Source organism: Hyperolius riggenbachi, chromosome 3 (assembly GCF_040937935.1).
Source record: "Hyperolius riggenbachi isolate aHypRig1 chromosome 3, aHypRig1.pri, whole genome shotgun sequence".
Taxonomy (NCBI): domain Eukaryota; kingdom Metazoa; phylum Chordata; class Amphibia; order Anura; family Hyperoliidae; genus Hyperolius; species Hyperolius riggenbachi.
Genome location: NC_090648.1, coordinates 136,699,611 through 136,714,399, shown reverse-complemented (window position 1 = coordinate 136,714,399; position 14,789 = coordinate 136,699,611). Strand labels below are relative to the sequence as shown.

At 43.4% G+C, this 14,789-nt stretch overlaps 1 protein-coding gene across 3 annotated transcripts in view; it reads left to right on the top strand.

Annotated features, from left to right (window-relative positions):
- The window catches only part of LOC137561162 (prolactin-releasing peptide receptor-like), a 238,357-nt gene that overhangs the window by 131,062 nt on the left and 92,506 nt on the right, over window positions 1–14,789 (top strand). For all 3 annotated transcript variants that reach the window (XM_068272415.1, XM_068272417.1, XM_068272416.1), the window contains exon 2: window positions 406–1,327. In XM_068272415.1, the coding sequence (XP_068128516.1) occupies window positions 912–1,327 (416 nt within the window). In that variant the 5' untranslated portion in view covers window positions 406–911. The remainder of the gene's footprint in view (window positions 1–405; window positions 1,328–14,789) is intronic.

Here is a 14,789-nt window from a genome sequence, read left to right as displayed (position 1 = left end):
ATAGATTATTTAGTCGGTGTTTGCCTATTGTAAAATCTTTCCTCTCCCTGATTTACATTCTGAAATGTATGACATCTTTAGTTCTGCAAGTTGATCTGTATGGAATGTTCGTTACTGAGAGTTCTATGCACAGAGGGAGATATTAATTACTTGGCAGTTGGAAAAATATGTTATTTCCCACAATGCAACGAAGTACACAGACAGCAAACTGTCAGGACCATGGTCATGATATCACACTATGGGAGGGGTTTCACCACAATATCAGCCATACAGACATCCCTGATGATCTATTCAAGAAAAGGTTGAGATTTCTTGTGGGAAAGGGGGTATCTGATTGGAATGTAGTTAAATCCTTGGTTTAAGTTCCTCTTTAAGAGAATATTTTCTGTTTTTTTTTTCTTTCAGGACTGGCAATCCTCCTGCAGACCAGCATCTATAAGGAGCATCACAAACTCTGGCGAGCTGTTATGGGGTGGCCGCTAATGCAGTGCGGCACAAGAGATGCTTTGATGGCTGAACTGTTGCATTTGTTGTAATTCATAAATCACTACTTGCGCTCGCTCTTTTTGAACTTCCTGTTAAGTAAAGAGAATGTGACATGTTACTGGGCTGTCAGTGGATTTAAAGCTATTAATGGAAATGAAGACAATTCTGTAATTTTCTTTTATGGACTTGTCCAGTGAAGAGAGCGAATATACCCTCTGACAAGTGAGATCATCTAGACATTCCGGCTGTTTCATCTGCACAGTTCATATAAATACATGAAGGCCTTTCATCCAACATAGCAAGTAGTTTGCTTTATATCCAAGCAAGCCTCGTCTCTGCAAAATTGCCTCAGGCACGCTCTGTTTGGGCTCAACATCATGATATCTGACTGGCATACAAAGAGATTTTGAAGGCTGGCTGACAAAATGGAGAGCTCTGCTAGCAGATCCTATGGATCAGCCAATCTAACCATTTACAGAGTCAAACTCAACACGTCCAACTCCAGCTCAGAGTTCACTGGTGTCCAGCTGATACAGTCTTACAAGCTTCTCATTATACCATGCTACACTCTGGTGGTACTGATTGGCATATTCGGGAACTACCTGCTCCTCTATGTTATCTGGAGGACCAAGAAGATGCACAATGTCACCAACTTCTTCATTGGGAACCTGGCCTTTTCTGACATGCTTATGTGCGCCACCTGTGTGCCCTTCACCCTGGCTTATGCTTTCAATTCCCAGGGCTGGGTATTTGGGAAGTTTATGTGCTACTTTGTGTTCCTGATACAGCCAGTAACAGTATATGTTTCCGTGTTCACCTTGACGGCCATTGCAGTGGACAGGTAACTTTGTTTCCGCTCTCTCTTATCTTGCTACAGAGGGATGTAAACTCTGGTTGATAAATTAACTGCCCTGCTGTTTGTTAAGATTTTGCAAGGACAGTGTGCTTTTCATTTTTATTTGTCTTTTATATTTTCATGTACAAAACCAACTGAAACTTTAAGCAGACATCTAGGCCAGGGGTGTAACTGGAGGGGAGCACACCCGGTGACTGCAGGGGGCCCCAGAGCTGTAAGAAGGCCCAAACTACTACTTCCCACCCTCTGATATAGGGGACCATTCCTCAGATCAGGTCTTTTAGTGGCTACACTTGTTATGGGTGTGAGGTGAGAAAATCCTGATGGCCACACTTGTTTTATGACCGTTGTGAGAAGGGCCCCCAGGCTGTGCGGGTCACCAGGGATAGGCAAGGGAAAGGCTGTGAACATTATGGGGCCTCATCAAAGTTTTGCAGGTGGACCCCATGATTTTTAGTTATGCCCCTAATGTGGGCTATGGAAATGCATCGCTAGGGATAGGTTCGCACTCACTGCGGGACCGAACATGGGCTCTAAAAGTGGATCTGATGTATGATCTGCTGTGTCCATCCACATTAGTTGGTTTCCATAGCATTGCTATCTATGATATATCCGTGTTCCTTGCAATATCTGGAAAATTAGTGCAGGATAGGACTATGCGTTCTGTTACCATAGACATGTGTGAATGGACATTATAATTAACATAGGATCAGTTGACATACCTGTTGCTGTTGATTGAGGGGTATTGTCCAATTCTGGCTTACAGTGTGAGCCTAGCCTAAGTCTTGCGCTGAACACCTATATAAGCAGGGGCATAACTAGAGGGGGGCAGCTCCTACGATTGCAGATGGGGGCAGAGCTGTGGGGGCCCCAACTACTAACATTCCCTTGCTCCAATACAGAGGACTAAGCTTCAGATCAGGTGTTTTTGTGGATACACGTGTTATGGGTGTGAAGATCATGATGACCATACTTGATTTATGACCCTTGTGAGATGGGCCTGAGGCAGTGAAGGGCACCAAGGACAGGCAATGGAAAGGGTTTGAAGTTTCACTGGGGGCCTCCTGAATTGTAATTACACCACTGTTCATAAGCACCACTTCTACAAGCCTAGCCATTTATTTCTCAGCTTAGGCCATGGATTGGACCCTTGCAAGGCTCATAATCATCTAATTAGTTTTAGAATGTCTTGAGTTGGGGAGTTATTAGTCCAATACAGTATGTTTAAGAACAAGTAAAACATTGATATAAGTAAACCCTTTAAACTTTGGCAATAAAATTCATGATTGTCCTCATAAAATAGCCACTGCCCCACATTTTACCAGCTCGTGTGTACAAGGGGATATCTCCACAGTGGTGACAACCATCCTATTCCTGACCTTTCCCCTTTTTGCAAATGTGTCCGTAGAGCTGAGATAGTGGTCAGACATGCAGATGTGCCACTGGCAGAAGAGATCTCTGTAGACAGGTCTATAAATAAACGTACCAACTTGTGGTGCAGAAATGTTGCAACTACACTATGAACAAATCTCTGATAGGAGCTTAACTTGGAGCAATAACAATTAACAAAAAAATTGCCATGTGTAAGTAGTGCACAGGATTTTTACCAGTACGTACATATACTGTGTGTTACTACTATAATGCCCATTGCACAAATAGCCTTTTACATGTTACAGTAGCAACACATAGTTTGTGTAAATGACTCGGGTTGCGCTATTTGCGCTATATGTGTTATGTCACTTGTGTAAGTACTGGTAAGACTGGAAAGAACAGGCAGCGCACAGAAATTTTACCTGTGGCACATGAATATGCCCCAAGGTGTTCTGTCCTCTCATTTTTCTTCTGATGGATGGCTAAGGGAAGTCCGCTTGTCCACATGTGAGATGGCTACATGATGAAGGTGAAAAGGATCACACCTATTAGCAATCTCTTGCATGCAGCCAACATAAACCCTGATAAGTACTTCCTCTTCTCTCTCCATGCCTTACATGAGGCAAGGAATGATAAGGAATGATTGTTCCAAATGAAAAATATGTATCTCTAGCTTTCACAAACCAGTATTTTTCTGCCTTGTGTGGTGATAATCATTGCCATAGAAGTAGAGTCACTGCAGGGGATGGGAGGACTGTGGTGAATTTTATTTCCTGCTATGTTCAGACTTAGGAATAAGAATGTAACTAATAACCTAAGCAGACAGATTACCCATCCTGAATAGCAGACCACCGTACATAGTTGCCATGGTTCCCAGCCAGTTTACCCTTCATTTTCTGCTAACATTGGGAAGCCATAACAGCTGCGGACTGAAATGGAACTATAATATTAAACAACATTCAGCTTCAAAACTAGTTTGTGCCTTGGTAAAATGTTCTATACATTCCTTTTGGTAAGTGGGGCTACCCCTTAACTTACTATATAGCAGCCCACAGAATAAGCACGGATTTCACATAATTACTAGACTAATGGAGAAATAGCCTGCTTCTTTTGAATGAACATATGACTGAAGAAAGAGTGTTAAATATTTGCCCAGAGTTGTTCTTTGAAATAAGAGATAGAAAAAGTCAGGTTAAGACCGGAAAATGACATATTGATCTGAGTAATGATATTCCTTCCCAACAAGAAAGCAAAGTGTTCAGAAACAAGACAAAAAGCAATATCAAATTACGAAAGCATTTTCTCTTTCTAAATCAATGAACATATCATTTTCACAAGAATATGACTTCCATTATTATCCAGGGCTGTTCATAACATCATGGAACTAAGATATTTTATTCAGTCTGAAAGAAAACATGAGCAAATTGGAATATAAACATTTCCAGAAGGAGTACACACTAGATATGGTCAAAGGGATGCTAATAATCAGGAGGGCTGTTTAGCAGCCCCATGTACGCCTTTTGGATGAGTTTGGACACACACTGCATAACATGCAATGATCCGTGGAGAGCTGGGCTGATGGCCTTCATGATATAGCACAGTTAGCTCCGTATTGTCTTGAAAAATGTCCTCCATGTTCCTGATGTTTAAATAAGTAACAGCAACTAAGGCATATTCAAAGCCATCCTCATGCTGCAGAAAGATATTACTTTTCTGAAGGTGTTGCCCCCACAAAGCAGATAAAAATGGTGCAGGACGAGCGCCTATAAAAATGGCACCACCATAAGCAGCAATAGTAGAAGCTGAGATGAAAGGAGTCCTCAGGCAATCCTAAAGAAAATAAGTGCTACTTACCGGGGGCTTCCTCCAGCCCCAAGCTCCCAGCACGTCCCTCTCCGCATCTCTCCCTTCAGCCGTTCGCCGCAGCTCCGTCCTGGTTCCCGGCAATGACGTCAGGGCCTTTACTGCACCTGCACGAGCGGCGCTGTCAATCACCCTGTTCTGCGCCTGCGCAGTCCACTCCGGCCCACATGGCGGTGATTGACAGTGCCGCTCACGCAGGCACAGTACAGGACGACCTGACGTCATCGCTGGGGACCGGGACGGAGCTGCGGCGAACAGCTGCGTGCAGAGCTGCGGCGAGGGACATGCTGGGAGCTTGGGGCTGGAGGAAGCCCCCGGTAAGTAGCACTTATTTTCTTTAGGATTGCCTGATGACTCCTTTAAGGAAGCTATATTATGGCACCTGCTATTTATCGGGCACCATAATTTAACCTCCTTGCTGCTAATTGCAGCTTTTACTATTGCCGCCTGTGTCGGCAGGGAGTAGGTACAATTAGGTAGGAGGGTTGGGGTTAGGGTTAGGCAGCAGGGGTGAAGAGGTTAGTTAGGCAGTGAAGAGGTTAGGGTTAGGCATAGGTAGAGGGAGGGCTCTGTGTGAGAATAAGCAGAGGTGAAGGGATACATTACCTGGTCTCAGTGATCGCGTCTCCTCCACTTTCTAGTTAGTTTTCTGCAGCCAGCCAATCACCATGCGGCTTCAGTCCCCGCATGTTGATTGGCTGGCTGCAGGACTCCTGCAGTCTAACCAGGAAGTGGAGGAGACTTGTTACTAAGGTTATTTAACGTTTTAGGACATTTCTAAACTATTAAATAACCTAAGTAGCAAGATGTCATTATTGGCGCCATCACTCTGCACCACTTTTTGCGGCACTATTTTTAAATGTATGCCATTCCCCAGCCCCACCCCCATCCACCATTGACCTGACACCAATACCCTGCAGTGATATAGACACAGAGTATCCAAATTTCAGGGTTACTAGTGCTCCACCATGGTGCATGCTAGACCGGGGCTGCTGAAGGTGGATGTGACCTTGCAGTTGATCATGTGATCCGCTGAATAGAGGCAAATTGTGGTTTGTGAATAGTGTTAGGTAAAACATTCTCCTCAATAGGAATTCTAAAACCCATCTTGAAATGAATACAGAGACTGCTACTTCTACTGCCTTTTTAACAATATCAGAAGTCTGACTGTCATGCTGAACATTTGCCTTCATGCTAATGAAGGCCTGGTGCAGGAAGCATCGTACCACGGCATACCATGCTTTACCATAACAACCCTGGTAATGCACGTTGCACTAATAGGGTAATGCCCCTGCCGTTAGTGCTGGCAACATTGCTGTGCACTGCCTGAAAAAGGCAATTTTACCGATGCCTCATGCATCAGGCCCAGATGGTGGCAGCCTTGAAGCAGCTGAATGTGGTTGCAGGAGGGAACCCCCGCAGCACTAGCACCTTCAGACATGAAAAATGCAAACACATGAAAAACGCATGTGATTTTTCAGCAATTTTGCTTCAATTTGCGATTCTGAGAGCCCGTGCAGTAGTTGTCCCAGGATGCAACACGATTCCTCGGCAGGATTTCCCATGGGGATAAGGCTTCATCCTGAAATTAGTTGACAACTGACGTGAAAGGGATATGGAGGCCACCATATATATTTCCTTTTAATGACTTCTAGTTGCCTGGCATCCCGCTGATCTTTCATGCATCAATAGTGTCAGAATCACAAACCTGAAACAAGCTCGTGGCAAATGCAGTCACACATCTGATCTGCATGATTGTCCAGGGTATAGGACTAAAAGTATAAGGGCCCATTCACTCTTGCAAAATGCAAAATGCTAGCAAAAGCTTTTGGTAGCGTTTTGCTCTGGCGATTTTTGGTGATTAATGTGAAAAAATTGCCATTCACACTTGACGATTTTTCGCGATCGCGATTAGCGCTTCTATGGCACTAAAACGCGATCGCCGGGAAATCACCTGAAAATGGTGCAGGATACAAATTTGCGTTTGGCGATTTGCATTAATCTCCGGGGATTGACGCAAATCGCCCAAGTGAGAACGGGCCCATAGGGTATCATGGCCCTAACGCTTTAAAAAGCGCTAGCGCTTGAGCATTTTGTCGAAATCGGGGTCATTTTTTACTTTTCACAATGATTATTCCTGTTTGCTAAAATCAAGTTCTGGTGAAATGTGCCCTGTAGTCATGAAAACATCACTTAAAAGAAATGTCTTCCTTACCCATTATGAATGCACAGACCAAAGGAATAATTAAGGAACTGGAATCACATTTTAAAATATAATTTCAGCCACATAGAGTTGTGTGTGTGTGTGGGGGGGGGGGGGGGGGGGCTCGAAGTGTACTGCTGTTATTACTGCTTTCTGTGTCCTTGTTTAACCTGGCCAAAGTGCTATACAAATGTTAACATAGAAATTGTATTTGGTAGCGCAGATAACAGGCAATCTTATGGCATATCAAGTAGAGATACATAGTAGACATGGAAATTACGTGATACAGAAGGCCTTTTAGCCTTACAGACAGCGGCATAACAATAGGGAATGCAGAGGTTGTGACCACACCAGGGCCCCTGAGCCAAAGGGGCCCACTAGGGGCCCTCATTCATTTATCCCTTTAGCTTTTCATTGGTGCTTTGCTGTTAATAATCACCTCTAAACACAGGTTTGGCGCTTCACAGTGTAAAAAAGGACTGAACAAGTTTTTCCCAGAAAAAAACATGAATACATATGTAGGCTGATGCTGATACTGCTTCACTCTATATAAAACTAAACAAATGTCCACTAAAAACATATAACAGGACCACATATGCTTTACTGATATTGCTTCACTCTTGCTAGTCTAATCATCACCTCTATATGTGCATTGAATAGTGGTATCATAAACAAATGGTTTCCCTCCTCCGATTCCACCTCATACACTGAAATTGTCCTTGGATGGTTTTGAGGCTTTATACCAATAGAGTTACATAGTTATTTGGGTTGAAAAAAGACATACGTCCATCGAGTTCAACCAGAGAACAAAGTACAACACCAGCCTGCTCCCTCACATATCCCTGTTGATCCAGAGGAAGGTGAAAAACCCTTACAAGGCATGGTCCAATTAGCCCCAAAAGGGAAAAAAATTCCTTCCAGACTCCAGATGGCAATCAGATAAAATCCCTGGATCAACATCACTGGGCATTACCTAGTAATTGTAGCCATGGATGTCTTTCAACGCAAGGAAAGCATCTAAGCCCCCTTTAAATACAGGTATATAATTTTCCATAACTACTTCCTGTGTCAATGCATTCCACATCTCAATTACTCTTAATGTAAAGAACCCTTTCCTAAATAAATTACTAAAACGTTTTTCCTCTATGCACAGATCATGTCTTCTATTTCTTTGAGAAAACCTAGGGACAAAAAGCTCATCCGCCAAGCTTTTATATTGCCCTCTGATGTATTTATACATGTTAATTAGATCCCCTCTAAGGCGTCTTTTCTCTAGACTAAATAAACCCAGTTTATCTAACCTTTCTTGGTAAGCGAGACCTTCCATCCCTCGTATCAATTTTGTTGCTCGTCTTTGCACCTGCTCTAAAACTGCGATATCTTTCCTGTAATGTGGTGACCAGAACTGAATTCCATATTCCAGATGTGGCCTTACTAGAGAGTTAAACAGGGGCAATATTATCCTAGCATCTCGAGTTTTTATTTCCCTTTCAATGCATCCCAAAATGTTATTAGCTTTAGCTGCAGCTGCTTGGCATTGAATACGATTATTTAACTTGTTGTCGATGAGTCCTTCTCCAAGTTTGATGTCCCCAACTGTATCCCATTTATTTTGTATGGTGCTAGACCATTGGTACAACCAAAATGCATGACTTTACATTTTTCAACATTGAATTTCATTTGCGATTTATATGCCCATATAGCCATCCTATCCAGATACTGTTGCAATATGTCACTATCTTCCTGATAGTTGATGATTCTGCACAATTTTGTATCATCTGCAAAAATAGCAACAGCAATTGCTTTCTACTGCATCTACTAAGTCATTAATAAATAAATTGAAGAGCACTGGACCCAGAACAGACCCCTGTGGGACCCCACTGCTAACAGTCACCAATTTTGAATAAGATCCATTGACCACTACTCTTTGTTTTCTGCCCATTAGCCAGTTCCCTATCCATGCACACAGACTCTTCCCCAGTCCTTGCATCCTCAACTTTTGCACCAGACTTTTGTGGGGAACAATGTTGAAGGCCTTAGCAAAGTCCAAGTATATCACATCTACAGCATTCCTAATATCCATATTAGCATTCACTACCTCATAAAAGCTGAGCATGTTAGTCAAACAGGACCTGTCTTTATCTGCTGATGCTAAGAAATAAGATTATTTTCTACTATGAAGTCATGTATAGTATCTCTTAGTAACCCCTCAAATAGTTTGCATACAACTGATGTTAAAGAGTAACTGTCAGGCAAAAACAAGTAATTTTGATCTATTTTCCCCTGTGTTAAACAGTGTGGAAGGAAGCCAAATATCAATACTGAAGTTAAAAAACTCTCTAACTTTATTGTGGGCTGAATAGCAGCCTTCCTTATCTCCAGGCTGTTTAGGAGGACACATCAGGCTGAAAAAGCCGCAGTCAGCCTGCAAAGCAGTATAGGAAGGTCTTACTTTCTCTCTACTGCCCTCCCTGCACCACCCCTTCATTTCCCTATCCAGCCCTGCTGCAGCCTCAGTGGCTGGTCTCTCTCTCCTTCCCTCCCCATCCAGACACCCCGAGTGTCAGCTGCAGGCTGCCTGCGGCAACCCCCCAAATCCTAACCCCCCCGATCGGCGGCACCAAGCGAGTGACACCCGCGATCGGCGGCCGACCCCGGGCTAATGTATAATTAATCAGGAAGCAGGGTAAGGGAGGATATGACATCACAATTGGCTTCAGACAAGACAGACAAACATGGAGCCTGCCATGAGCTGTCAGGAGCATCATTCTCTGCATATACTATATAAAAATTCTGTGAAATCCAAACGTGGACAGTGAAATGCATATGTAATGTAAGTACAGCCAGTATTTAGCTACTGATATATGTGTTTTTTGTCTCTGAGACCCTATACCTAACAGCTCCTCTTTAAGCTTAGCTTACAGGTCTATAATTTCCCGGATCTGATTTTTTTGACCTTCTTAAATAATGGGAAAACGTAGGTTGTACGCCAATCCACTGGGAACTGCCAGTTGAAAGAGAGTGTTTGGGGGCTCCATCTAAAATTTGCACTGAGGCCTCTGGCTCCTTATGCCTTTGTTTACAGTCTAAAGGAGAAAAAAGGTTGACACATACAGTATGACATAGGGTAGGGTCAGTAAATGTGTATAAGAAGGCAGTGGTTCACAATGCTAAATGCAACTACGTAATTTTTATAAGCTTTTATTTCATGCATGTGGCCCTCCCATCTTTTTTAGCTGTAGGGTCTATGTAGAAGTGAATGAGGCCAGGCTGGTACTGAAGCTGAAAAAAATGTCATAGGTCATATTGTATGCTTGACTGATGTGCTGACTTCTAAAGTACACTTTTGTGCAGAAGAAAAGTTTTCAAATAAGATAGCAGACTGAAAACACAGAAGTCACCGATAAGCATTAGTCTAGCAACTGAGCAAAGCTGAAAAGCTAATTTTGCATTTATTTAGCACATACTGATGTTTTCCTAATACAAAGACATCGTAAAAATCATTTCTTAAGAATATACCTTGTTCTGTTCATGGTGCTGACATCACCCGTAAGATTGCAGCTTATATGCAGGCAAAAGGAAAAATAATTGGGAGGTAAAAATCAGCTATAGGAGAGAAACGACAGTGATAACCTACTGCACCATGGTAAGCTTGTCGGTATCAAGCAAATCGTGTGCATGCAGGTCCTGCACAAATCAGGCGGCACCAGTGAATTGCATAGAAATCATTAGCTAGCCGGCGCCAAAGGGGAAATTCGGGTGCCAAGCGGTGCCCTATATTTAGGGGTTTTTGCAGTTTTTTTCTGTGTTTTTGCAGCATGGTTTACGTGCTCAATATTTAGCAATTTTTTTAGGCATTAGGAAGGAAGTTTGTGTGTGTGGGAGGGTTAAGGATTATGGTCTCAATTCACTAAGATCATGCTGGAGATAATAAGGAAAGAGAAAACGTGCCACCATGCAGTGAGAGAGTTATCTTATCTCTTCATTTCTTAAGTTACCTCCTCTGTAGTTAAGTTACCTCCTCTGTAGTTAAGTTACTTCCTCTGTAGTTAAGTTAACTCCTCTGTAGTTAAGTTACTTTCTCTGTAGTTAAGTTACCTCCTCCGTAGTTAAGTTACCTCCTCTGTAGTTAAGTTACCTCCTCTGTAGTTAAGTTAACTCCTCTGTAGTTATTTTCACACGCAGTTAATTAACAGCCTGTCTTTAACTTTAGAATTCTGGAGTTATTTTAAGGATTGAAGAGTTAACTTAAACACAGAAGAGTTAACTTTAGGTTTGCCTGAGGTAAAATGTTTCGTGAATACTACATGCCTCATCGCCATGGTAATAACTCTAGAAATGTTATAAAAGACAGGAGATAAGCTTAGTGAATTGAGGCCTATGTGTCAGAAAGGGTGCTTGTGCAGGGTAAGGGTTAAGGGTTAGGCATCAGGAAGAGTGTTTGCGCAGGGGGAGGACTACAGATTATGTGTCAGGAAAGGTGTTTGTACTGGGGGAGGGTTAAGGGTTAGGTTTCTGGAAGGGTGTTTGTGGTGGGGGAGGGTTAAGCGTTATGTGTCGGGAAGGGTGTTTTTGGTGGGGGGGTTAAGGGTTAGGTGTTAGGAAGGGTGTTTGTACCAGGGGAGGTTTAAGGTTTACGTGTCAGGAAGGGTGTTTGTTATGGTGGGGGGGGGGGGGGGTAAGGGTTAGGCTTTAGGAAGAGTGTTTGTGCAGGGGAAGGGTTATGTGTGAGGAAGGGTGTTTGTGCTGGGGGAGGGCTACAGATTATGTGTCAGGAAGGGTTTTGTACTGGGAGAGGGTTAAGGATTATGTGTCAGGAAGAGTGTTTGTGCAGGGGAAGGGTTAAGGGTTATGTGTCAGGAAGGGTGTTTGTGCTGGAGAAGGGTTAAGGGTTATGTGTGAGAAAGGGTGTTTGTGCAGGGGCAGGGCTAAAGATTATGTGTCAGGAAGGGTTTTGCACTGGAGGAGGGGTCAGAGTTAGGTGTCAGGAAGGGTGTTTGTGCAGGGGAAGGGTTAAGGGTTAGGTGTCAGGAAGGGTGTTTGTGCAGGGGAAGAGTTAAGAGTTAGGCGTGAGGAAGGGTGTTTGTGCAGGTGGAGGGCTATGTATTATGTTTCAGGAAGGGTGTTTGCACTGGGGGAGGGTTAAGACGAGTTATGTGTCAGGAAGGGTGTTTGTACTGGGGGAGGGTTAAGACGAGTTATGTGTCAGGAAGGGTGTTTGTGGTGGTGTGTGTGTGGGGGGGGGGGTGTAAGGGGTATGGTTTAGGAAGGGTGTTTGTACCAGGGGAGGGTTAAGTGTCAGGAAGGGTGTTTCTGCCAAGTAGGGGTTAAGGGTTAGGCATAAGGAAGAGTGTTTGTGCAGGGGAAGGGTTATGCGTCAGGAAGGGTGTTTGTGCAGGGGGAGAGTTAACAATTAGGCATCAGGAAGAGGGTTTGTGCAGGGGGAGTGATAAGGGTCAGGAAAGGTGTGTGCGCGTGTGTCTATGAGGGGGGGGGGGGTGCGGGGTTAACAATTAGGCATTAGGCGGGGAGGATTCTTTGTGAAAGTAGGGTTAGGTTTAACTATAGTAAAATATCTGTAAGATTTACCGATATTTTACTGTGTTGAGAATTAACACTGCAAGTAGTAGAATAATGGCAAATGTACCCATATTTTACAATTAGCAGTTTCCCTGTGCCTGATTTTCCCTGGCACCTGTATTTCGCATATGCAAGCTTGTCTGCTACTTCAAGGTAATGTGAAGGTTTGCTTTAATAGGTTGTGTTTTATGGTCTGGAGGGATGGTGAGTCTGAGCGGATTTTGAGGGACATTCCAGAGGAAACACAATCATTGCAGCTATACCATAATGCAGAACAGTAAAGTTGAGATGGTTTAGTGTGAAGGCTTATCTTTGTAAGATGTACTTATTGGAAAGGAATGCGCTTTGGAATTGTTTACAGGAAAAGTCCTTTAATCAAAACGTTCTCCTAGCATGCCATGTTTAATGTACAGAGTACATCATCCTGTCTGCTCTTCTGTCCAAAGCAATTGTCTACATTCCAATGTACGTATGAGAATGTATATAAAGAAAGCACTGCCATTACAAGCCGAAATCACTATTCAGAGGACCACCTGTTTAGATACAACATGCATTAAGCTTGATAATGATAAGAAAATTAAAAGGCGTTCTTTGAAACATAATTGGCCATTAGTTAAGTAAACCGTTAAATGCAGCAATGATGTAGTTCTTCGTCTTTGTGTAATGCACTGAAAGCTTAGCTCATCTGCCAATTATCCCACATTTGTTTGTTTCATTCAGTGTGTGCCCTCCTTTCTGCTAATGGTGTTCGCTTTAGAGCATTTCCTGGTACTACTGACTTCAGTATGTGTGCTACAATACTTGACAAAGGCACAATATTAAAGCCGCTGCTTCAGATGGTGATAGGCAGAGTCCATTAGTATGGTTTCACTCTCTGACCCAACATAGGCATCAGCACACACATATCTGCACGCCCTCACTCCAAAATGAGTAGCAGTGTTTTTCCATATAAGCGAAACATATATCTATACACTGTATTTGAAAAAAGGAAGTTAAAGCATGTAAGGAAGCGCATATTTTGTGTTGCTATTATAACATTTAGTTGAACTACTTCCAAGTTGTGTTCCTCTTATGGATCAGAACAATTTCCACATTTCAGTACTCATCCTATTCATTTGCCAATAATTTTATCACTATTTATCACGGGTCCATCTGAAATTGGCGCACGGTGTTGCCGCTAATCCATTTGCCGCTTATCGCTATTTAACGTTAAAGCCTTATTGTTATTTAAAGTTAAAGCCTTATTGTTATTTAGCGTTAACACACAGAACCCTCTCTGTACCTATCCCTAACCCCTAAACCCCCCCCCCTGGTGGTGCCTAACCCTAAGACCCCCTGGTGGTGCCTAACCCTAAGACCCCCCTGGTGGTACCTAACCCTAAGACCCCCCTGGTGGCGTCTAACCATCCCCCTGGTGGTGCCTAACCCTAAACCCCCCCCTGGTGGTGCCTAACCCTAAGACCCCCTGGTGGTGCCTAACCATCCCCCTGGTGGTGCCTAACCCTAAAACGCCCATAACCCTAACCACTTCCCTGGTGGTGCCTAACCCTAAGACCCCCCTGGTGGTGCCTAACCCTAAGACCCCCCCCCAGTGGTGCCTAACCCTAACCTTGACTGTGTTACATTAAATCCATTCACCGTTTTGCAGTTAAATAACCTCTGCAGTTTGGCTTATGTAGGGCGCTATTGATAAATAACGTTACTGTGGGCAATAACGTCTATTGTTTCGCAAATGAACGGCACTATTGATAAATAACGTTAGTGTGTGCCACTATTGATAAATAACGTTAGTGTGTGCCATTTTTCTTCTTTTTTCCCTGTGCACCATTATTATGCAGTACTAACGATAAATAGCAATAAGCGTATCTTTTTAATGCGGCGCCATTTTTATGCATAGGCGCTGTGCGCCATTATTCACTGATCCGATTTATCACACCTAAATTATCTATATCTTGTTTATTTTCACTACCAGTTAGGCTTCTTTGGGTGGTACTTTTTTCTAAAAATTATTTTATTTCATATGAATTTTAATGGGAATGCCTTATATACTTGTGTATTAGCCTCCTTTTTCAGCACAAAAAAATGTGTTGAAAAGTTACCCCCTTGGCTTATACGCAAGTCAGAACAGATGGTGGAGGAGGTTTTGTTACTGGCAGAGGAGCATAAGGGTCTTTACCTAGTGAACCTGCTCTTACCAGCTTGCTCCCAGCTGTGTCCATGTGACCCATACATTGTAACATGATGTGCAGAGTGCGTTGCTCAAGACTACCTGTGTCCTCTGGCTTGTGGAGTGGAGCGTGCAAGCAGTAGTTTTGCGCCGGTGCAGTACAGTCCGGATGACGTCAGCGCGACCACGTGAGCCGCACGCTGGAGCGCAGAAGAAGCCAACCCGGAAGCCAAACTGGCGAGATCGGCATCTGCAGCGGAGGA